This window comes from Mizuhopecten yessoensis, unplaced genomic scaffold (genome assembly GCF_002113885.1).
Source record: "Mizuhopecten yessoensis strain PY_sf001 unplaced genomic scaffold, ASM211388v2 scaffold11079, whole genome shotgun sequence".
Lineage (NCBI taxonomy): Eukaryota > Metazoa > Mollusca > Bivalvia > Pectinida > Pectinidae > Mizuhopecten > Mizuhopecten yessoensis.
This window is the reverse complement of record NW_018408869.1, coordinates 374,328-400,170: the sequence shown is the minus strand read 5'-3', so window position 1 is coordinate 400,170 and position 25,843 is coordinate 374,328. Positions and strand designations below refer to the sequence as shown.

The 25,843-nt window shown below is 35.8% G+C and overlaps 2 protein-coding genes across 8 annotated transcripts in view; one reads left to right on the top strand and one right to left on the bottom strand.

Annotated features, from left to right (window-relative positions):
- The window catches only part of LOC110465459 (UDP-N-acetylglucosamine transferase subunit ALG14 homolog), a 30,552-nt gene extending 28,944 nt beyond the window's left edge, over positions 1-1,608 (bottom strand). For all 4 annotated transcript variants that reach the window (XR_002464618.1, XM_021521285.1, XM_021521286.1 and 1 more), the window contains exon 1: positions 1,468-1,608. Coding sequence is in view for 3 of the 4 variants with exons in the window: in XM_021521285.1 (XP_021376960.1) it covers positions 1,468-1,603 (136 nt within the window). In the remaining variant the exon portion in view is untranslated. The remainder of the gene's footprint in view (positions 1-1,467) is intronic.
- Positions 1,609-1,873: 265 nt separating this feature from the next.
- LOC110465451 (sperm flagellar protein 2-like) overlaps positions 1,874-25,843 on the top strand; it is a 58,697-nt gene continuing 34,727 nt past the window's right edge. The window contains exons 1-20 of one of the 4 annotated variants that reach the window (XM_021521261.1): positions 1,874-2,026; positions 4,475-4,577; positions 5,009-5,261; positions 5,687-5,904; positions 6,176-6,269; positions 6,647-6,717; positions 7,094-7,301; positions 7,850-8,038; positions 8,373-8,560; positions 10,483-10,648; positions 11,071-11,187; positions 11,443-11,545; positions 11,933-12,018; positions 14,517-14,534; positions 17,431-17,491; positions 19,936-20,004; positions 23,099-23,298; positions 23,611-23,714; positions 24,319-24,578; positions 24,819-24,954. In XM_021521261.1, the coding sequence (XP_021376936.1) occupies positions 1,969-2,026; positions 4,475-4,577; positions 5,009-5,261; positions 5,687-5,904; positions 6,176-6,269; positions 6,647-6,717; positions 7,094-7,301; positions 7,850-8,038; positions 8,373-8,560; positions 10,483-10,648; positions 11,071-11,187; positions 11,443-11,545; positions 11,933-12,018; positions 14,517-14,534; positions 17,431-17,491; positions 19,936-20,004; positions 23,099-23,298; positions 23,611-23,714; positions 24,319-24,578; positions 24,819-24,954 (2,702 nt within the window). In that variant the 5' untranslated portion in view covers positions 1,874-1,968. The remainder of the gene's footprint in view (positions 2,027-4,474; positions 4,578-5,008; positions 5,262-5,686; positions 5,905-6,175; positions 6,270-6,646; positions 6,718-7,093; positions 7,302-7,849; positions 8,039-8,372; positions 8,561-10,482; positions 10,649-11,070; positions 11,188-11,442; positions 11,546-11,932; positions 12,019-14,516; positions 14,535-17,430; positions 17,492-19,935; positions 20,005-23,098; positions 23,299-23,610; positions 23,715-24,318; positions 24,579-24,818; positions 24,955-25,843) is intronic. The other 3 variants (XM_021521262.1, XM_021521263.1, XM_021521264.1) reach the window with 3 other exon arrangements.

The following is a 25,843-nucleotide window of genomic DNA, read 5'->3' as shown; positions in this document are numbered from 1 at the left end:
GTTGAACTCGGTGACAACTTGAAGTACAACCTACACATTGATAACATCTGCAAGAAAGCCTCCAGTGTATTGGGATTCCTAAAGCATAACCTTCAACATTGTCCACCAAAGGTCAAGGAGAGAGCATATCAGAGCTTAGTAAGACCAAAGCTAGAGTACGCAACACCAATATGGAATCCACAACAGAAAACACAACAAAAACAGATCTAGATAGAGCAAGTGCAAAGCAACGCAGCAAGATTCGTTAACAACAAACCTAACAACCCAGAAAAACCTGACAGTGTAACATCTATGTTACAGGAACTGAAATGGGACACCTTAGAACAAAGACGTGTTTGGACCGACTAACACTCATGTACAAAGTAGTCAACCAATTTATAGCAGTCCCAACATCATATCAACCTCCTCTGGCAGTAGTACGAGGAACTAGAAACAGTCACTGCTTGAAGTTTGTACAATACCATTGCCGAATTAACGTTTATCGACACTCATTCTTTCCGAGAACTATCTGCTACTGGAACCTTTTACCTGATTCAGTTGTATTATCACCATTGTTGGAGGCATTCAAAACATCCATCCAGACCCTCCAACCCTGGTCCCCACACCCTACCTACTAGATACCAGCAGTGACCTGTACAGTATAAATATGTTATGGTTTAACCATTTTTAAATTTTGGACACTGTACTGCCATTTCACAACATGCATGTTAATAGTTTCCTCATCACTAAATGTCCGCGATGGATTTTGATGAGTGCCACATTGAAGTTCGTAAAAAAAGGTAACTTCGAATTCAACAGGTTCGGGGAAAACCACCAACTTGCGTATATACGCAAACTTGCCTATTATACGCCAGTTGGAGTATGGATTTGTTACTAAAAATAACCCAAGTCGCTTTAACAGTAACCTTTGCAAGATATTTTCAAAAATCGCATTAATTTTCGACAAGGTAAATCATATTTTGCTAAAAGATGTTTACTGAAAGCGTTGGCTACTTAGAAACTTGATGTAACTTTACCAGAAGTATTGCATCTGTTTTTGGTACTTTCCCACATGCAAATAAAGTTTATTTTTGCATTTGTATTATGTTTCATGACTGAATAAATGCGACTTGGACAAACAATGTGAAAAAAATAAGATTAAAGTGATTTTGGCTATTTTTAGTAACAAATCCATACCCCTATTGGCGTATAATACTAATAGGCGAGTTTGCGTATTATACGCAAGTTAGTGGTTTTCCCCGACCTGTTCAAAACAGTATTATGACCTCGCCCTGGTTTCGGTTGTAAGATTCCGTGGAAACTTGCTGAACTTTCTTGACAGTTTGCATGTTTATTCTCAACTGCTTTGTTTTTTATTCTAAATTATCGGAACGCATATCCATGCAAATGCTAAATTTCACGTTCGTGAAAATAGGTGACGCGTGTATAATGTTTCGGAAACAGGAGAAAATTGTCGACAAAACGTACCCGAACCAACAACAACCAATACCGAAGCTTTCCTTGAAGATGGAAAAGAAGAAGCCGGTCTTTTTAAGGCGATGTAGATTAAAGAGACAACAAAAATTAAAACTGTGAAAATCAACCAGGGCCATGTGTTGTCCATGTTTACGTCTGGCTCAATTACGATAGTCGTGATCCTTTTCATTAGTTTAAAAATATAAACAGTCAAAGTTTAATTGATATTTTGTAAACTTTTGAATATGTGTTTTTATATTCGAATGGTTTGGTAACAAATATTAAAATGTAAAAGTTATTTAAAGTCGTAAAAGTATGAAGAAAATTCTTATCTACAAATAACCAATCAAAGAATCGAAAACAATTTAAATCGTCCAATCATAATGCTCGTTACAAAACCGTACGGGTAGTTGTTACTATGGGAATAACCAGTGCGACAATATGGCCGACACATGATTGCAAATGATTGATAATAATATTGGATAAGGAACGGCATCTAACTGATTGCTAAAGATGACGGAAATTCTTTGTAGATGGCTCAACGATGAGCTATCGCTGTCACAGAAAGTCGGTGAGTTCAGCTTGAAATGTGACATTGAAATATGATGTACACACTTTATATCATACTTTATAAATATTCCCTTTCACTATCTTTTATCTTTTCTTCTCTTGGCCTAGCACCCACTATCACATGACATGATCTTCAAATAGATGAAGGTGGTCATTACTATGTAGATAGATGTTTTTGTTTGCGAATATTTATTCTTCTTTTTCTCGACATCATTTTGACATTAGTTCATGATAGTCATGCCACAGTACAGTTATCTTAGTAGTTGTTACCTATCATGAAGACCGCTTAAGTCTAAAGCATTTGCAAAATTTCAAACCGGGCTCATTATGCAATACCAGGTACATAATATTGAAGATGATAGTGAAATAGGAGGAATACTCTATATCATAGTTTGGGGAGACGGGGATAAAGATAGGCTCTTGTGACAGAGTCAGAGGTGGATCCCGAAGAAGCGGGATGCAGAGACCCTTGGACACAATCCCTAGAGCCCAACTGTCTGATGTGTTATCTGTAGGACTACTGTCATTTCTTATGAAAAAAATGATTTGAAATGATATGGGGTACAGTAAGGCTTATGGCAACTTATGCAATCTTTAACAAGTGATGTATGGACTTATGTCAGAATTTTTACTCTCACCTCCATATTTGTATCTTTGCATCAATTTCATTATGGTGGGTTGTCAGTAACTGTACCTGCAGGTCTTGAATGAATAATCATACCTATGCATCATACATGTGATATCTCCTGATGTGACCGAGAGTCTCCTGGTTTCTAGCATCGAAACAGCCATATCCAATTTCTCCCGTTTCAACATTGAATCCCTCAACATTGATCTAACCATCTTTCTAAATTTCCATTACCTGTTTTGTCGCCAAAACATGAAGAAATTTTTAATGTTGCAGGGCAAAACCTGTCTCCTCTGATCTAAATCATGAGTAATTGGCCTGCAGGCTACTCATGAGATTAATAGGCTAGCTGACCACTCATGTTGTTCCAGTAAGGTGAATCTAGGTGTTTCAAACGCTTTGTTATATCAAAGGTAATAATTAAAATGCGCAATATAAAAACCCATACACTAATCGAAAATGGCAATCAAACCAAACCAAATGTAGGTCTACTTGTGAGAGATGTTTTCTATCACGGCAAACACAGTGTAGTAGTTTTGTATAGGTATTTTGCCGTATATGCATGTAGCTGAAATTAAACATATCCCCCTGATGCACATATGGAAATGCATGCAAGTACAGAAGATTTTTTTGTCTATGTAGCAACAATTTTGTTATCAGTCAGTGCTCTTTTTTGGTGAATATGTGCCGTGGTCAGATGGGTATGCAGTGAGAATAGGTCACAGACCGGTAATGAATCATACCACCAAATTGACAAATATGCCATAATGGGCAGATTGGTTGAGTGGTTAACACTCCAGCCTTCCACTCCGGTGGCCTGGGTTCGATCCCTTAAGTCGTCGTACACATGGAATATTCAGAGAAAAGTGTTTTTGTCCTGCCAACACAACTCCAACAACCCAGGAGGAGTATAAAATGGTCTGGAGTGGATGTTTCTGTGCTGCAGCATTCAAGTGAGGTGGGACTATAAATGATACTGTTGGAAGCACGGTCCCACTACAAACAGAACACAATACATCTCCAGCACACACACATAGGGAGGTATTAGCCAGGTGGCATAGATAGGGCAAATGCTGTATATTATTATAACAGGAATATCCGTCCTTGTTGACATAAATTCGGGAGGGTTATCCAGTTTTAAATCAGTTGGAAAAAGCCAATTTATTATACTGATCACATATGGTTTCAATGGGTCAATTTTTTTATGAGGTTTGTCAAATCAAGGCCATCTGCTTCCTCCAAAGCAGATATATCTGGAATCTGAGATTTTCAGAATTCTTCTTGATTTGATGGCAATTCATGCTTCTGCATGTTTCTGTTAGTTTAATCTGTATTTTATTCCATAATCAGGCAATGGTATTATATATACATGTAATTTCAGAGGGATTGGAAAAAAAGACTGTTTAAATGTTAAGGTTCTATTCTTTTTTGTTACTTATGATATTTATGATGTCAAATATGACATCTGATGTACATACTGTTTCCTGATGTTATATTGACCTTAATACAAAGTTATATAAAATAGAAAGATTATCCATTGGAGACACATTTTTGATTCCTCTGCCATATCCACCGTACTGTAACTATGTTACAGGGGAAAACCTTTACAGCTTATCAAACTTCTACTTTTATCACACGAGTGACCAAACTTGCTTGTTTTATCTTAGCCTGATGTTTCTGATACTCATTCATTGTTTAATGTTTAATTTTTTGGAGAACATTCCCAGATGACAGACAATTTGACTTACAAATTGCTGTACAATGTCAAGTTTTTAAAAGACATTACTTCTCTGATTATTTCCTTTTGCTCTTTTTTTTCAGAACAAAAGACATTTGCTCGAGAATTTTCTTCTGGATACCTGGTTGGAGAAGTCTTGAATAAATACCAGCTACAAGATGATTTCGATCAATTTTCACAAAACAAGTAAGTTCTATAGCACAATGATTCAGTGTAATAATCTTGATATGTTTGTAAAGTATTATTTTTATAGCCATTTATTAACAGCATGAATAAAAATGTGTCACATTTAAATATTTTGCGACAGTGTTCATTTAAATTAAAATCTTTTTAGAAATAGAAATTTCTGTTTCTATTTGGTCAGATTGTTAAATTGTAAATAGTGCAGTGTAATGACTAATGGACAAAATTACCAAGATAATTTATTGTGTTGGAACTCTAATATAATGTACAAACTGGCTAGATTTTATCTTAGAGTTACAATATACAGTAGTTTTCAATTTATTTGGATGTGCTGTATTTCATGATAAACTGACAAAAATCACAGTACAGTAATATGTTTAATACACAAATTATGATTTCAATGCCTCTATATCCCTACTTTTGACAACTAACAGGACAGCAGATTCAAAGCTTAATAATTTCACTCGGATTGAGCCAACCCTTCATCTGCTGGCAATACCATTTGATACCAATGTTGCTCGTGATGTGATGACGGAGAAGCATGGGGTGGCTACAAGACTTATGTATCAACTATACATCGCCCTCACTAACAAAAAGAAGGCTAACCTGACAGGGGTCGCCATGGAAACCATGAGACCTGCTGCCCCAGCTAAACTGAATGCTGTGGAAAGTGGTATTTATGTGCAGGTGTGTACAGCTTCAATGCTTCATGAAAATATACTTAACTGGTAATGATGAAAGGTTGGATCAGAACTAATGCCACATATTTTAAATCCTTTGGTCTTGGGGTAAAAAACAGTTGGTAGTATGTAAAAAAAAATAAAGAAAAAAAATATAAAACCACAGTTGTAAATGGGACCATTGTATGATCAATTGAAGACAAATATGATTTATATTTGTGTATTTAAGTTGTAAAATACCGGTAGGTATTTGTATCTTCAGAGAAGTTCCAGTTAAATTAATAAATCACATTATCCTTAACTTGGGAAATAACAATTTTTCATTGAGTTAAATTGATGATTTAAGGTGGACCCTATTGTAGGTTTCAGTGGTCTTTGTCATAGCCAATTAAAAACACCACCAACACTCGAGGATATTTTTTCTAATTTCAGCGATTGAAACATGCCACCCCTAGACAAACAGACCTGAACTTGGATGCACTTGTTGAGAGATTCCATGAAAAGCAAATTGAGATGGAAAAAACAGCTTTTAAAGACCGGTTTTTGGAACAAGAACGTATCAGAGGACAGCAGCAGAGCCAGAGAGAGGCCCTACTCAATAGATCTCGTCTAATGAAAGAAAAACAGAGCGAGCTTGTTGCAAAAATACAGTTAGTTTTTAATTTATTTAATTTAAGGTTGACCCTTTTGTACTTTTACAATGAATACTTCTTTGTGAAGCAGTTAGGATAAGCTCTCTATAAAGTTGTTGTTTCAATACATTTGATACCTCACTGCGGCTAGTGAGTTTTCAGTACTGTATATGAAAATATTTGGGCGTAGTTTTAGAATGTTTCAAATTATGCTAGTACCTTAAATGAGAAAGTGTACCCCTGACATTTATGTGACAGTAAAGCATGGTGTTTTGATGTTAATTTTCAGGGCAGCAACAGTACACATACCTAAACCACCACCAGGTAAAACAGCTAAGGCCATTCAGATGAAAAGGGACATAAGGAAAAAGAAAGAAGCCAATGTAAGTTCACTGGAGGTTCATTAAAAATGTCTCAGAATACACAGATTTGTAGTAAGACTTATAACTAAAAGCATTTTTACTGTATTAGGTACATTTGCAGAAGTGTTTATCTCGGAATTGCTACAGGATCTCTAAATGATTGGAAAGGTTGTTTTTTTATAAATTGTTTCCGAGAACTTTTTCAAAATTACATTGCTGTACCAGCAATGTAATTTGAATTAGAGTTTTAAAATTTCGAAATTTTGAGAAAGAATTTTCATACCTTTATCAGTATCCTTTAACAGAACACATGCGTCCTCGGTGATATGATGTATAAATGATATTGTTGCAGTTTAACATCTAAAATTTGACTGTATTTGTCTATCTTATATACACAGGAAACACAACAGTCAATATCTAACTTTGAAGATAAGATGAAAATGATTTTACCACCATCAAAGGAGGATGAGTAAGTGTTTAATACGATTGTCCTTGTGAGAAATTAATTTTGTTTATAAATAATTAACATCCATATAACAGTACATGTACTAGTGACTGTGCAATTATAAAATTGTATGGTGGGTGGATTTTAAAACTGATGGATCAAGTGTGTTTTTAAAATTACTGGACAGCAATTGTTTATTAACAGATTAAGAATCATTTTAAAAGACAAATTATTGGAGTGGGTAATATAATTTATATATTATTAGGAACAAGAAGAAAAATTTAATGGCACTGTACAATTTCTTTTTGCAAAAGGTTTGGTAGAATGTTCTTTTATATAAGGACAGGGCAGTCGCGTTCAAATCAAGTTGTTTAACATTTCCACCTAATTTCTGTTACAGAGAATCTATAGACCTTGAGTACATTATGGTGAGGGATGAAGAGAAGCCTATGGCTGAATCAATAGACCTCATCAAGCCAGCCTCAAATGATGAATATATTGGCAAAATCCGTAAACGTCTTCAGGAGGACCAGTCAGCCAGGAACGAGCGTGAAAAGCGACGAAGAAAAGTCCTTGTTGATCAGCTAATGGCACATGATTCTCAGGAGGTGTGGTTTAGTAGAAACATTTGATAATTCCAGTGATAAGCAAAAAGTCACATAAAATACAGTTCTAAGGTCAAGATAGACATGAATTTACGATACCAATAAAATAGTTAAGGTGCTTCAAATGCAAGCTTAATTGCTAGAAAGACTTGGTTCAATTAACTGCTCTTGTGCTCATTATAATGCAGCATACAGACATATAGAGTGGAGTCCTGATGGTTCTTTTATTTTCTTGAACATATATTATATATCTGTAATATTGTCTGAACAATGTAGCCATTTCAATGTCCAGCCCCTTTTAGCTGGGAAGAAGCATGGCTAACTGAACTGGTATTGAGGAATGACAATGATCATACCAATGACTGCCCTAAGATAAATCCAGACTTATATTTCCAGGCCCTGTTTAGAGTCAGTGCCTCAAGCAGCCTTAGAAAGCATGATGTTAACCGTTGCCTACCAGCACATGTTCACAGCTGGCTGGGACTAATATCCTTTTGAACAATTTACATGATTTAGAATCACTTTACTAACACTTGTTCTTGTGTCTTCAGGAGGCACGTCGGGAGGAGATGCTGGTGAACCGCCTAATGAGACAGTCCCAACAGGAACGGAGGATTGCGGTACAACTTCTGCAGACTCGTCACGAGAAAGAAGTCATCCGCAAAAACAGGATCCTTCGTGAGAAACAGTATGAGGAGCGACGTCTGAAGGACTTTGAAGATGCTCTCAACAGAGAATCTGTAAGTACAATCTTTGATAGTTAATTTGTTTTGTTTTATTCATAGTCTTTCTCAGAATTGATCCCTTCGAACCTTACAATTTTCGAATTTTCAAAAATGAAATAAAGAAAAAATGATATTCTGCTTGATGTTTTAATTCTTCAAAAGGGTAAATTCTTGTGTGATGATATAGTCCTGTGTCATAATCATATCACTTGTGTGGATATTGTAACAAATCTGTCTATTATTGATTAAGTTGAGAACAAAATGAATACTGAACAGTGTCAATATGCCAATTAGACAGAAAGAAATCATTCTGTAAAAGTTATATTGTACTCTTCCTATTTGATGATAGGAATTGGCCAGACTTGCTCGTGAGGAATATGAAGAGCAAACTCGTAAAGATCAGGAAAAACATGACCAGATCGCAGCAGAACGAGCTGAGAGCAAGTACCGGAAACATTACGACATGTGTTTTGATGTAGTCAATGAGTTAATGAACTTTACATGTAAAGTTGGTGAATACCGGGAACTCACAGATAAGTAAGTAGATCAATACTTCAATTTGGGACGACATATTCAGATAAAAAAAAAATATGAGTGATATTTTCATATTTGTTGAAAATGAAAAGAAATATACCTGTCCTGGGCTTCAAAATGATCTGATAATAAAAATACTCTAATGTCTAATGTCTGCTTGAAAAAGAGTTTTTAAAATTTGACACTATGTTTCATTAAATTATTGAAGATTGGTGACAACAACTGTGTGATGGAACTCAATTGTATCACTGTTAATGCATATGTGATCAACTTGTGACCTGTTTCTGTGAAATGCATGTGACAAGAATGTCCCAGTGACTGATTTGTGACCTTTCTTTTGTTGCTGACTTGTGACTGTCCAATGACAGACTCAGTGACTGTTTGTGACCTGTTGCTGACTTGTGACCTGTTCTGTGACAGATTCAGTGACTGTTTGTGACTTTTCTTTTGCTGCTGACTTGTGACCTGTTCTGTGACAGACTCAGTGACTGTTTGTGACTTTTCTTTTGCTGCTGACTTGTGACCTGTTCTGTGACAGATTCAGTGACTGTTTGTGACTTTTCTTTTGCTGCTGACTTGTGACTGTTCTGTGACAGACTCAGTGACTCTTTGTGTCCTTTTTTTCGTTGCTGACTTGTGACCTGTTCTGTGACAGACTCAGTGACTGTTTGTGACCTGTTGCTGACTTGTGACCTGTTCTGTGACAGACTCAGTGACTGATTTGTGACCTTTCTTTTGATGCTAACTTGTGACTGTCCAATGACAGACTCAGTGACTGTTTGTGACCTGTTGCTGACTTGTGACCTGTTCTGTGACAGACTCAGTGAATGTTTGTGACTTTTCTTTTGCTGCTGACTTGTTACCTGTTCTGTGACAGACTCAGGGACTGTTTGTGACTTTTTTTTTGCTGCTGACTTGTTACCTGTTCTGTGACAGACGCAGTGATTGTTTGTGATTTTTCTTTTGCTGCTGACTTGTGACTGTTCTGTGACAGACTCAGTGACTGTTTGTGTCCTGTTGCTGACTTGTGACCTGTTCTGTGACAAACTCAGTGACTGTGACCTTCATTCATTGCTGACTTGTGACTGTTCTGTGACAGACTCAGTGACTGTTTGTGACTTTCTTTTCGTTGCTGACTTGTGACCTGTTCTGTGCCAGACTCAGTGACTGTTTGTGACCTGTTGCTTACTTGTGACCTGTTCTGTGACAGACTCAGTGACTGTTTGTGACCTATTGCTGACTTGTGACCTGTTCTGTGACAGATTCAGTGACTGATTTGTGACCTTTCTTTTGTTGCTGACTTTTGACTGTCCAATGACAGACTCAGTGACTGTCTGTGACCTGTTGTTGCTTTGTGACCTGTTCTGTGACAGACTCAGTGACTGTTTGTGACCTTTTTTTTCGTTGCTGACTTGTGACCTGTTCTGTGACAGACTCCTTGACTGTTTGTGACTTTTCTTTTGCTGCTGACTTGTGACTGTTATGTGACAGACTCAGTGACTGTTATGTGACAGACTCAGGGACTGTATGTGACATTTGTTTTCGTTGCTGACTTGTGACTGTTCTGTGACAGACTCAGTGACTGTTTGTGACCTGTTGCAGACGTGTGACCTGTTCTGTGACAGACTCAGTGACTGTTTGTGACCTGTTGATGACTTGTGACCTGTTCTGTGACAAACTCAGTGACTGTGACCTTCATTCATTGCTGACTTGTGACTGTTCTGTGACAGACTCAGTGACTAATTTGTGACCTGTTGATGACTTGTGACCTGTTCTATGACAGACTCAGTGACTGTTCTGTGATAGACTCAACGACTGTTTTTGACCATTTTTTCGTTGCTGACTTGTGACTGTTCTGTGAAAGACTCAGTGACTGATTCGTGACCTTCATTCATTGCTGACTTGTGACTGTTCCACACCTGTAGGTTACTACCTGAGAAGTTGATGCGAGAATGGACGGCCCTGTTTGTGGCAGGCAAGCCTCTATTTGAGCAAGCTCCAGCCATTGAGTCAACAGAGCCAACGCCAGAACAGATCTTGGAGGAAGAACGACAGCAGTTGTTAGACGAAGGTGATTTCATGGAGTACAAGGTAATTTCTCTCTGAACAAAGATTCCTCACAAATCTGTTATTTTAAGTTGCCTTTTTAAAAAAAAAAATACTTCAAAAGGTTGAAAATAAAATAATCATAAATTCTGAAATCAAGTAAATCATTCTAATATACCTTATTTAATTGTATTTTTTTTTTGAATGAAAGTAATAAAACTTATTCAGTCAATACTTAATATCTACTGCTGTCCTTAAGTACTCCACAAACCATCCACACAAGTAACTTCATGTCAAAACTAGGGTAACCCTTCATCCTATTGGAATGCAAAACATATTTTTTGTAGCAGGGTTTTGCAACATTACCTCAGTTATAGATAGTTGATGTTTTTACCTCCTATGTGTACTTATCATTTATTCCCTAAGACATATTGTAGACCTAACTCTGTATTGATATCTGTCACCAGAACATGACTGGCGAATGGCAGCCCCCCGAGGGATGTGAGGTGACCAAGCCTCCACGGGACAACCCTATCATGGGCCACATCATACAGAGGCTCTTCAACATGGTCCACCCTCCCAGCGTAAGTCTCAAACTTCTCTGCTGTAAAGAACCTTATCAATTACAATAAAAATTTTGCTAATCAATTCACAATTATTTAATCTCAGAAATAACACCTAGTAAGAAATGTATAAATATGAAAATGTAACAAAATTGTTAAATAATCGAATACATCAGCTTGAAATTCAGTTTCTGAAACCAACATATAGACCATTTTCTCTCAAGATTTGACAAAAAGATATGTATTAATCAGTTGCCTTGTATCTGCTCATTGTAGCCTCCGCCACCCCCTCCAGAGTTTCCTCCCTTCCCTATTCGTGCCTGTATTTTAGGAAAAGTTTTCAGTGGAAAGACCACAGTTGTGAAAAAACTTGCTGAAGGTGAGCAACAATTACAAAGGAAATAAGATACATTTTCACTGGTAAAATTAAATTCATTAGGTGACATCTTGTCAGTGAGACAAGGCCCAGTTTTATAAAAGTTTCTAACTTTGAGAATGATCTCAATAAAAAAAAATGTGGTGATAATTTCCATTTTCGTCTAATTTCTATTTGCTGCTTCTTAGAGCAAATAACGTTTTTGTTTACAATGAGCTATTTTTCTAGGTAAAACTACATTTATGTATATACACTTGATAAACATGATTCATGTCGAGAAATGAAATTTCGACATATGATTTTATATTTTAATCTCTGGTGAAAAATGTAATTGCTTGTAAAAGAAAAAGAGAGAATTCTTATAACAATGATATATATTCTTGTGTACAGAACATCGACTGATGGTACTATCCTCTGATGAGTTAATCAACGAGGCTGTAGAGGCCAACAAGACAGGAGAAACCATGTTGGTGGAGGTATGTGTCGTATAGACCAGAATCTGTATTGTCAAAGACTGAAACTGTCGTATAGACCAGAATCTGTATTGTCAAGGACTGAAACTGTCGTACAGACCAGAATCTGTATTGTCAAGGACTGAAACTGCCGTACAGACCAGAATCAATGTATTGTCAAAGACTGAAACTGTCGTACAGACCAGAATCAATGTATTGTCAAAGACTGAAACTGTCGTACAGACCAGAATCTGTATTGTCAAAGACTGAAACTGTTGTACAGACCAGAATCAATGTATTGTCAAAGACTGAAACTGTCGTACAGACCAGAATCAATGTATTGTCAAAGACTGAAACTGTCGTACAGACCAGAATCTGTATTGTCAAAGACTGAAACTGTCGTACAGACCAGAATCAATGTATTGTCAAAGACTGAAACTGTCGTACAGACCAGAATCAATGTATTGTCAAAGACTGAAACTGTCGTACAGACCAGAATCTGTATTGTCAAAGACTGAAACTGTCGTACAGACCAGAATCAATGTATTGTCAAAGACTGAAACTGTCGTACAGACCAGAATCAATGTATTGTCAAAGACTGAAACTGTCGTACAGACCAGAATCAATGTATTGTCAAAGACTGAAACTGTCGTACAGACCAGAATCAATGTATTGTCAAAGACTGAAACTGTCGTACAGACCAGAATCAATGTATTGTCAAAGACTGAAACTGTCGTACAGACCAGAATCAATGTATTGTCAAAGACTGAAACTGTCGTACAGACCAGAATCAATGTATTGTCAAAGACTGAAACTGTCGTACAGACCAGAATCAATGTATTGTCAAAGACTGAAACTGTCGTACAGACCAGAATCAATGTATTGTCAAAGACTGAAACTGTCGTACAGACCAGAATCAATGTATTGTCAAAGACTGAAACTGTCGTACAGACCAGAATCAATGTATTGTCAAAGACTGAAACTGTCGTACAGACCAGAATCAATGTATTGTCAAAGACTGAAACTGTCGTACAGACCAGAATCAATGTATTGTCAAAGACTGAAACTGTCGTACAGACCAGAATCAATGTATTGTCAAAGACTGAAACTGTCGTACAGACCAGAATCAATGTATTGTCAAAGACTGAAACTGTCGTACAGACCAGAATCAATGTATTGTCAAAGACTGAAACTGTCGTACAGACCAGAATCAATGTATTGTCAAAGACTGAAACTGTCGTACAGACCAGAATCAATGTATTGTCAAAGACTGAAACTGTCGTACAGACCAGAATCAATGTATTGTCAAAGACTGAAACTGTCGTACAGACCAGAATCAATGTATTGTCAAAGACTGAAACTGTCGTACAGACCAGAATCAATGTATTGTCAAAGACTGAAACTGTCGTACAGACCAGAATCAATGTATTGTCAAAGACTGAAACTGTCGTACAGACCAGAATCAATGTATTGTCAAAGACTGAAACTGTCGTACAGACCAGAATCAATGTATTGTCAAAGACTGAAACTGTCGTACAGACCAGAATCAATGTATTGTCAAAGACTGAAACTGTCGTACAGACCAGAATCAATGTATTGTCAAAGACTGAAACTGTCGTACAGACCAGAATCAATGTATTGTCAAAGACTGAAACTGTCGTACAGACCAGAATCAATGTATTGTCAAAGACTGAAACTGTCGTACAGACCAGAATCAATGTATTGTCAAAGACTGAAACTGTCGTACAGACCAGAATCAATGTATTGTCAAAGACTGAAACTGTCGTACAGACCAGAATCAATGTATTGTCAAAGACTGAAACTGTCGTACAGACCAGAATCAATGTATTGTCAAAGACTGAAACTGTCGTACAGACCAGAATCAATGTATTGTCAAAGACTGAAACTGTCGTACAGACCAGAATCAATGTATTGTCAAAGACTGAAACTGTCGTACAGACCAGAATCAATGTATTGTCAAAGACTGAAACTGTCGTACAGACCAGAATCTGTATTGTCAAAGACTGAAACTGTCGTAGAGACCAGATTCTGTATTGTCAAAGACTGAAACTGCCGTTCAGACCAGAATCAATGTATTGTCAAAGACTGAAACTGTTGTACAGACCAGAATCTGTATTGTCAAAGACTGAAACTGTCGTACAGACCAGAATCTGTATTGTCAAAAACTGAAGCCAGTATTTTTATCATAGTTCAGAACTTAAAAGAACAAATCAACTAGGAGATTACTTAAAACCTGAATGGAATATATGCAGATCATGATTATGTATACCTTTCTGCTTTTTATTGATTATTATATTTTATTGTCAAGATATGCAAAAAATCTATAATTCTCCACGTGGATTTAGGCTTATGTAAGGTGTAGGTTTAGAAGCATGTTCTTAGAAACCATTCATTGAAATTTAAATATTTCATAACCAATAAAAATAAGAACACTGTATCCAGTAAAATAAATATATTTATTATTTCACTGTGTTAATATATGTGTACATGTACATACACAGAAATCTCTGTCAAGGCTGGTAAGACGTGTTTTAACAACAGTTTACTGTGTATTAACATGTGGATGGAAAAAGGTTCACAGAAAAATGTAGTGTAATAATCAAAATCTCTGACCATACTAAACTTCACATACTGTATGTTGTTTATGTACTGTAAACAAAGTCTGTGTCGCTGTCCTAATGCATGGAAGTAAAGTCCCTCACAGTGGTGCATCAGCCAGACAGTTACCTGTTAGTGAGAACGCATGCTCTACCTTAGTTACTGTAGTCATTCAGTAGTTACCTGTTAGTGAGAACGCATGTTCTACCTTAGTTACTGTAGTAATTCAGTACAGGTGAAATCACTTTATTGGTATATCATGTTATAGCTGCAGAAATGGGTACCGCTATCTTAATCATCTTATAAACTGCATGGCTTTTTTTTGTATAAACAGCTTGTAATTCCTGAACTGTTTTGAATATATATATATAGGTGCATGCTTCTAGATCAGGACAGTCATTTTAACATAGTATGGTCAAATAGAATATTGTTTATTGAAATTCCAAGCTAGTCAATACAATACAGTGTAATATGTGTATTTTGTAGAGGGTTAAGTTACACAGTCAATACAATACAGTGTATTATGTGTATTTTGTAGAGGGTAAAGTTATATAGTCAATACAATACAGTGTAATATGTGTATTTTGTAGAGGGTAAAGTAACACAGTCGATACAATACAGTGTATTATGTGTATTTTGTAGAGGGTAAAGTTACACAGTCAATACAATACAATGTAATATGTGTATTTTGTAGAGGGTAAAGTTACATAGTCAATAATATACAGTGTAATATGTGTATTTTGTAGAGGGTAAAGTTACACAGTCAATACAATACAGTGTAATATGTGTATTTTGTAGAGGGTAAAGTTACACAGTAGAGATGCAGCTGTGTCAACTGTTAATGTTACTCGTCGGTCTGTGTTGGTTGGGTTTTATGTCGTCACTGTTGTAACTACAACTGGTCAGTCAACATAAACACTGAAACTGTGGGGTTCTAATGTTTGTTGTAATGTAATTGTTTAGTGACTGTGGGGTTCTAATGTTTGGTGTAGTGTAATTGTTTGGTGACTGTGGGGTTCTAATGTTTGTTGTAGCGTAATTGTTTAGTGACTGTGGGGTTCTAATGTTTGTTGTAGTGCAATTGTTTAGTGACTGTGGGGTTCTAATGATTGTTGTAGTGTAATTGTTTGGTGACTGTGGGGTTCTAATGTTTGTTGTAGCGTAATTGTTTAGTGACCGTGGGGTTCTAATGTTTGATGTAGTGTAATTGTTTAGTGACTGTGGGGTTCTAATGTTTGGTGTAGTGTAATTGTTTGGTGACTGTGGGGTTCTAATGTTTGTTGTAGTGCAATTGTTTAGTGACTGTGGGGTTCTAATGTTTGGTGTAGTGTAATTGTTTGGTGACTGTGGGGTTCTAATGTTTGTTGTAGTGCAATTGTTTAGTGACTGTGGGGTTCTAATGTTTGTTGTAGTGCAATTGTTTAGTGACTGTGGGGTTCTAATGTTTGCTGTAATGTAATTGTTTAGTGACTGTGGGGTTCTAATGTTTGTTTTATTGTAATTGTTTAGTGACTGTGGGGTTCTAATGATTGTTGTAGTGTAATTGTTTGGTGACTGTGGGGTTCTAATTTTTGTTGTAGTGTAATTGTTTAGTGACTGTGGGGGTCTAATGTTTGTTGTAGCGTAATTGTTTAGTGACTGTGGGGTTCTAATGTTTGGTGTAGTGTAATTGTTTGGTGACTGTGGGGTTCTAATGTTTGTTGTAGTGTAATTGTTTGGTGACTGTGGGGTTCTAATGTTTGTTGTAGTGCAATTGTTTAGTGACTGTGGGGTTCTAATGATTGTTGTAGTGTAATTGTTTGGTGACTGTGGGGTTCTAATGTTTGTTGTAGTGCAATTGTTTAGTGACTGTGGGGTTCTAATGTTTGGTGTAGTGTAATTGTTTGGTGACTGTGGGGTTCTAATTTTTGTTGTAGTGTAATTGTTTAGTGACTGTTGGGTTCTAATGTTTGTTGTAGTGTAATTGTTTAGTGACTGGGGTTCTAATGTTTGTTGTAATGTAATTGTTTAGTGTCTGTGGGGTTCTAATGTTTGTTGTATTGTAATGGTTTAGTGACTGTGGGGGTCTAATGTTTGTTGTAGCGTAATTGTTTAGTGACTGTGGGGTTCTAATGTTTGTTGTAGTGTAATTGTTTAGTGACTGTGAATAACAAGTTCCTATACTTTCATTTGTTTTCTATTCATAACTCCTCAGTGAAAACTAATCAAACAGTTCTGTAGTCTGTGCTGTAAAATGTTTTGATGAATAAATATAAAAAAAACTTGCTTTCTGACGTGTATTTTACTTCATAACTTGGTACTCCAAATGTTGTAATTTTTTTCCATTTGTGCTCTGCCTCATAAATGATATTGTAAATATATCCAATTTACTATGGGGAAATACTTCCTGTCTGTTTTGGAATATTGAGTTCTTGCACAGAAATAAAAATATTTTTAAATGAAATGCTTATTTCTGATAAATACACGAACATAACTTTATTGTTTTATACTTCATTTTCACAGGATAGCTATGTTATATTAAATGATTAGAGTGTGTCTCTGTAGTTTAAAACAATGCATCTGTCAACTCATTTTAGCTTGTAGAACAATTTGATATTTTACAGTACCATATTCTTTTAAATAGTGCTGCCTTTGACAGTAGAAATAAAAAATATCACAAAATTTGGATACTGGTAGTTCTACAATATAATTCAAACTCAAATTTGTACATATGCTTGCATTCAGCGTATTGATACTTGCAGTACAAATCAGCATGGATTACCTTGTGTTCTGATTCCAAGTTTACAATACTTGTTACAATTCATCTGTTTTATACAGGAATCGGAGTCAACAATGATGGAAGACCGATCAGCTACAGATTTCGGGGAACATCCTACAGGTAAAAATATGATACCTATAACTGACCCATCCTTACAATACCTCAATTTTGTGTATTCGTCTACCTTTCCCCTCCATTTAGATTGATTATTGTCTGTTTATGATCTGCACATGATATTTCTCAGATATGCACAACGGTGTTATATGTAATGGTGTTTGTTTGGTTTTCATCTGGTTCTCTGTCTTATAACATATTTTAACTATGACATATTGGAATTTTGCTTCATATATTTTATACTTTTTTCAGCAATATGAATGAATTCACTACTTAGCTGATGATTTATTTAAAAAAAATGATGAATTGTTTGATATTGTGTAAATATAATATTGAAGTAATGACACAGAGTTGGTGCCAAAAGCTTGTGCTTTCTTATCATTGTGATAGGTCACCATTATAAAGTTAACAGAATCGTATAATAACATAACTACTAACTAATTAGTAATCAGTCACACCAGTCATATTAACCAGTTGGAATTTTTTTTTTATATCTCATATAGGTATACAGCATATACCTCTTTGTCTTGATTCCATGATCCAAAAACCTAACATAGCAAAGTTTGAATACTAATTATCTGTTTGCATGTCATCTGAAATATTGTGACTGTTTTGATGGTAATATTTTGTTCATTTTTTGGGGGAAAAGTTAAACTGATGAATATTTTATTTTATTGTAATTTTAACCGTTTTGTCATAATGACTTTTTGTCATTAAATGTCACTCGCTACATTCCTGTAAATCTCTGTAATGTGGTGATTATATCATTTGTAAACAATAATAATAACATTGGTGATTATATAACATTGGTGATTATATAACACATTGGTGATTATATAACATTGGTGATTATATAACATTGGTGATTATATAACATTGGTGATAATATGTACTGTTACCAGAGCTCAGTTGTTCTCAGTCCAAGTAGCCTAACGACATATGAAAGTAGATTTTTTACCTGGAATATTGTAAAAAATGTTGAAATTCATAATTAAATCAAATCAATTTTAAACAATTCAAATTGATGAAACAAAAAAATAATTGTATATACATATATATATACATGTATTACCTAAGCATAAGGTTATGTTGTTTGACTGCCAGCTGTGTAGAGCCCATAAACAACTAGACTTTTAAATAATGTTAGAGCTTTTGTCTATTTTGGGGATGCCCTTGGTGAAGTTAATATTAAATTCATATTACCAGATATTTGCTTTATTCTGAAATAACAAACAACATTTGGTCAGATACCTTATGAAAGTTACTACAAAAACAGATAGAAAGAAAAAGAAAGGACTGTGAAGTTGAGTTGACATCAGATGAAGCTTTGAACAACTAGGCTCTGGTTGGTAGATACCAGGATACTAAATAAGTAATACACTAGTTGTTGGTATATCCTGTATTAACTGTCAACTCTAACACACTGCTCCTCATAGGATGTTACTATTCAAAATGGGGTCGAGAAAAACATTTAAGATTCCGATACAGATCTAGAGATTAAGAAACAAATACTGTATCATATATGTGTTTGCAAACTATTTATCAAAACAGTCCTAATATTGTGAACAAAGGATCTGCAAAATACTTCTGAGCAAGGAACATTTGTATCAATAAATAACTTGTTTATTTATACAAATGGACACAGATATTAGATGTTTCAGGCAGCACACATTGCATTGCTCAGAGTAATAAATATAAGATGTTAGATGTTTCAGGCAGCACACATTGCATTGCTCAGAGTAATAAATATAAGATGTTAGATGTTTCAGGCAGCACACATTGCATTGCTCAGAGTAATAAATATAAGATGTTAGATGTTTCAGGCAGCACACATTGCATTGCTCAGAGTAATAAATATAAGATGTTAGATGTTTCAGGCAGCACACATTGCATTGCTCAGAGTAATAAATATAAGATGTTAGATGTTTCAGGCAGCACACATTGCATTGCTCAGAGTAATAAATATAAGATGTTAGATGTTTCAGGCAGCACACATTGCATTGCTCAGAGTAATAAATATAAGATGTTAGATGTTTCAGGCAGCACACATTGCATTGCTCAGAGTAATAAATATAAGATGTTAGATGTTTCAGGCAGCACACATTGCATTGCTCAGAGTANTTTCAGGCAGCACACATTGCATTGCTCCAACAGAGTAATAAATATAAGATGTTAGATGTTTCAGGCAGCACACATTGCATTGCTCCAACAGTAATAAATATAAGATGTTAGATGTTTCAGGCAGCACACATTGCATTGCTCCAACAGAGTAATAAATATAAGATGTTAGAGAGAATACAGCTTCCCCTTCACTTATAGTATGTATGATGAAGATAAAAACTGATTTGATACAACTGCTGGACCGCTTTAGGTCACTTAACCCGATAGTGACCCTGATATAGATGGTTATTGCACTAACACATATATACCCATTACCATGCTTTGTCCAGGAATTGAGATTTGTGTACGAGCACCGACAGGGGAGGGCACTCTAGAGTACCTAACACATCACGCCGGAGGTATCTGGGCACGATTTTACGTGTGGAAATCTCTCCTTCTGTCTGACTAGTACTGACTGTCTATATACTCTCCCTTCTAGTATGACTCAGTACAAAATACATACCACTGCATGACCTTATATAATCTTAGTTAAGTATGATGTAACCAGAAATATGCATGTGTAGGTTTTTCACAGTAATCTTAAATATAGTATCCACTGTCCAACATCAGTAATTTTTACAATCCTTAATGATAATTATAATTTTCCATGCATGATCATAACAGGCAAAAGTACTTGTGATAATATTTTATCTTAATTTATATTGATTGTATTATTGTGGACAAAATCTAAATGAGATCAACTTTCAACCGTGACAGGAAAAATAATAAAAAAAGGGTACAATAAGTAAAAAAAGAACTGGAATTAATTTTCACCAATTGAAAATTACCTCGAAAATTGAAAATTGTGGAAGTTAAAACAACTTGCATATTTCTGGCTACATAGTATATTTCTACTGGCTCAGTTACACGGTAACGCATGTATCAGGGAAAATATTGTGCTATAAGCATTTGTATACATGTATAAGCCTCATTGAAAATGGAATTAAAAAATGTTAATATTTTTTATGTCTATCAACCCAGGTATTCATAAGAATGCACATGTAATTGAAAGAAATGTGTTTTTACATGGCCTTACAAGATGGCGGTCATCTAGTCAGAAACGTTATGCAGACTATTCTCTATCACGGGAGGCTCAGTTAGAGAAAATGGAATGTCATCATTAACTGTCTAGTAATATGCACAGCTCAATTTATTACTTTATCAGTGCACCCAAATGGTATGTTGGTAAAACTACAAACTATGTAGAAATAAGTTACAGTACCTGGTAACACTATAATATAATGCCCCACCTTCAATTTGCCACTTTGCTTACAACCATGATTTAAGGTCCCTGTTTTCTTTTTGGTAATAATTCCACTCTACATTTACCACTTTCTCCAAGAGTCACTAAACCCATTTATAATGCTATGACTTCATTTGTGGCAGCATCACAAGGCTTAAGTCTGTATAATGTAACCTGCCTAATCTGAACCCAGTAGAATCTGCAATGGTACGGTGATATCTGTCTAATCTGAACCCTGTAGAATCTGCAATGGTACGGTGAGATCTGTCTAATCTGAACCCTGTAGAATCTGCAATGGTACATTGAGATCTGTCTAATCTGAACTCTGTAGAATCTGCAATGGTACGGTGAGATCTGTCTAATCTGACATCTGTAGAATCTGCAATGGTACATTGAGATCTGTCTAAACTGACCTCTGTAGAATCTGCAATGGTACGGTGAGATCTGTCTAATCTGACAACTGTAGAATCTGCAATGGTACGGTGAGATCTGTCTAATCTGACATCTGTAGAATCTGCAATGGTGCGGTGAGATCTGTCTAATCTGAACCCTGCAGAATCTGCAATGGTACTGTGAGATCTGTCTAATCTGAACCCTGTAGAATCTGCAATGGTATGGTGAGATCTGTCTAATCTGACATCTGTAGAATCTGCAATGGTATGGTGAGATCTGTCTAATCTAACATCTGTAGAATCTGCAATGGTACGGTGAGATCTGTCTAATCTGACCTCTGTGAACGAGGCCCCACTGTTAGTACAGATTTACTGTTGTTTGAACCTGTGTTATATGATAATAGATTGGGATCTTTGTCCTAGTGATGTTTAGTTTGGACAGGTTATATTGTATGTATATGATGCTTTGTGTGATGGTGGCCGCCATTTTGTGATTACCGTATCCATGAATACAGCCATAAGCTTACTAGCAGTGATAACTGAGCCGGGTACCATTAAGCATCCTCTCCTCTGCATATATATACTCCTCTTGTATGTTTGTCTGTGCACCAGCTTATCATAGGGTTTTGATTTTCAGAATAAAAATAACTGACATTTCGTTGAATTATCACAATATTAGTGGTTCGTAGTTCATCACATTTCAACGCCCGAATAACTCATGATGAAGGACAAAAATAAAAAGTCTGTGGAAAAATCTCTCATATGCTTCAAATCATTATCACATCATTTTAATGTTTAGATATCCACAGTGTGATATCCCTTCCCTAACCCACCCTTCCAATGGAAACATTATTTGGTTAGCTAATGATTCATACCCACTTGCACCTTGTTTTATTTCAGATTTCAGCCCCCTCCCCCAAAAACAATTGAGATTTTTTGTCATCTTTCTGAAATTGTTAGATGAGGTTTTGAGGTTTTCCCGTTCTTATAGCTATAAATACATATATATAGCCAATCCCTGACCGTTGTCCTGTTTAGCTAGTACACGTACCCTTCATTGTCTCTCAAGGAAAATATGTTAATGTTCTTGCCATTCAATTATAAACGAGAATTATAGCTTCATCTCTAGGTTAACCTGCAGAGAGTTTCTATCCTGCTGGAGCTGATCACTGGTGCATGCAAGTTATTTATGTTGATAAAGATGACTATAATCTGCATGTTTTAATGTTTTAAATATGGTGATGGTTGACTTTAATTCCATGTCAATGGTTGTTTAGTAAAAACATAATAAGAAAGAAAAGGTTTCTATGTGTTCTGGACAGACTTCAGCTTTCTGAAAAAAGAGACATTAAAAAATAGTGATTACATGATGGTCAGTAGTTAGTTATCTGTGATAGCTCTATAGGAGGATGTAGGCATGACTTTAGTATTTAGTGAATCTGTGATAGTTCTATAGGAGGATGTAGACCTGACTAGACAATGAGTAGATTCTGGGTTGGTTTGAACCCTGACCATTACCAATCATTCCTAAAAATATTTCACAAGATAATGAAACTTGCTTCAGATTAGTTTCTTTATGAAATATAGAATGTTAAAAATACATTTATAAATATGTGATTTCTTATTCTCTTTAATTCTTCATGACATGTATATGAGTTTGAAACAATCCAAAGAATCAAATGTATTCATGATCCCTTAATAACATTTTACCATAATTAACCATCATAAGTGATCGACTAATACATTCATGCTGACATAATAAATCTTGGGCCTCCACACTTATGGTTTGTACTTACTGGTGTTGTGTTGTTATCACAGCACCGACTGACCTTGATGCCTCTGCAGCAAGCTTTGGTGATAAACCAACAGAACCCTCGTCAGAAGAACCAGTCGCTACAGAGGGGGACGCGGCCGCCGAACCTACTGAAGCAGCACCCGGTGCTGAGCCCTCTACAGAACAGGTTGATGAGGCCAAGAAAACTAAGAAACCAAAAGAGAAGCAAGCACCAAAACCAGTGGTAAGGCAAAATGTACAAAGTCGGTCCTCATTTCTGCAATCAATCACAAATTTAAGATATTCCAATCATAAATGCATTTAGAAAAGAAAAAAAAGTATTTTTATTATACATTATAATTCATACGATGACTTTTTAAGTAATTAATCTACTTCACATCATGATTTCCACAACTTGGGAAACTAAATAAAATTTGGATTAAATATCAGCATACTTACCATTATATAAAAATATTAGTGCTAGGGAACAGCAGACCCTCATTTGATCTTCTATTAATAACATATCAAATTATCTTGTTTATGTTCTATATTATAGCCGACAAATCGTTCGAAACTTGGAGCGAAGGCGTTAAGGTATCTGAAGAGAGGGGCCCCAATAGATGACCAAATCATTGTGGATATTTTGGTTGACAAAATCAGGTAATAATATTGACAACACTTACCTTGAAAATATAAATATAATGATAATAAAGATATCTTGTACCCAAGCACAACCACTAACCAAAATAAAAAAAATCTGGAAGTATAAAGATTACATGTACTATAATAGCCAGAGTTTAGGACTGTCTGCTGTGATCAACACAAATACTGTACACAAAGAATGTTTCTTGCAATTCTCAGTTATCTATAAAATAATTGAACAAAATTTCATCTTACCCTTTTGTATTCGTTATATTTCAAACTTGAATTCAAATGCAAAAGAAGCTATAAGTAATAGTTCTAATAATGATGTGATGTTCCCATGAACAGTATTTGCAGATTACATATGGTATAAAGATTTGATTCTATTTTCTCATTTTAGTTTTAGGCTTTTGAATACTTCTTGATAGTGTTATCAATAAAAAGAATGTTAAAATTAATAATAGATGTGGATTTCTGGCAGGCAAATATAAAACTGGAAACAGTCTTCATGTTGATGCTATTGAAAAAGAATTTTGCAAATTTTGTTTGATGATTATAGGAAATCTTCTGTATATGTTCCTTATTTCTGCTGTACCACAATATTTACAATTGTTTGTACCAGGAACATCCCAGAAGGTACAGGCTGGGTGCTGGATGGTTTCCCCACCAACTACAACCAGGCCAAGGTACTGGAAAAGGCACTCACTGGTTTTGCCACTGGGCAGGAGAAGGAGAAGAAAATGGGCAAGCAGAAAAAGTCCAATCTTGTGCCTGATCCTAGACCACCTCCGCCAGCAGCAGAACCCGCTAGTGGAATTGATGTAGTCATTCAATTTGACATCAGTGATGAGCTTTGTCTCAAGAGAGCTGCTGGCAGATCTTGTAAGTTGGAAATTATTTACATTCTAAAGAAAAAGCAAGATTTGTTTGGATTTTTTGTTATGTAATTGTAGCTTTAGTGACCTATATAGCATCCAGTTCCATGGCATACAGGAGAGCTATCCAATGACTATGCACTGCTCATTATAACATGTCATACATTCACAATAAGAAGAATTATTTTTTGATATTCTTATTTCTTCACAAGACCTGAGACTGAGTATTAACTGAATGTGTTTGTAGATGCCCCTCAGTCAGATGTGAAGTACCACCAGGAGTTTAACCCCCCACCGGAGGGGAGTGCCACAGGCGTCGGTAAACAAGAACAGATTGTACCTGTAGAAGACCCTGCTCACGACCAGGAACAGATCCAGCACAGGTACATATATCACCTTGTTCATGAAATATTATCTCACCTTTTCTCCCATATGAAAATTAATGTTTCTGTGTAATGAGTTGTCATACAAAATAAAAAATGATAAACACAAAAATTTAAAAAAAAATCTTATTGTAAGAACTGTTTTGTTCCAATTTTTATGCCCCCAAACACAAGAGTCAAATGTGTTTAAATCTTTCACCTTCTTCTAAATAACCAAAACACCCAGCGTGATGATACTGTATAGTTAATTATAAGGAGATTTATTTTCACAATTCAATATCTTACTTTTGATTTATTTTCACAAAACACTTCTAAAATAAATCTCATCATCCAAATACAAAAGTACCCTTGTGAGCGTGATATTGTACCTTGAGCCAATAATGGTAAACTAGGAATAAGAACTGCCAGGTAACAGGTTTGATCAAATGAAGGAACTTGACCCCCTTTCAAGGTAATGGGGTCAAATGGGTCTAAATCTTTTAACAACTTCTTTTCAATAACTTAAACGACAATGGTGTTGATTTTTGCAAGTACCATGCTTCGATACAAGGTTACCAAGTTTGTTCAAATAAATCACATTCACTCACTTTATAGGTCACAGGGGTCAATTTTGTTGAAATTTATCCACAGGTTCTTATGAATGACCATAGGAAATGATATCTGGCTTGTAGTTTGATTTAGATTTTTAGGTCACCTGAGACAAAGTCTCAAGTGACCTATTGCGATCGCCTTTTGTCCGTCGTCGTCTGTCGTCCGTCGTCCGTCGTTCGTCGTCCGTCGTCCGTCGTGCGTCCGTAAACAATTTACATTTTCGACTTCTTCTCCAAAACCCCTGAACCAATTTCAATGAAATTTTGCAGGGACCTTCCATGGACAAAGGTCAACAAAA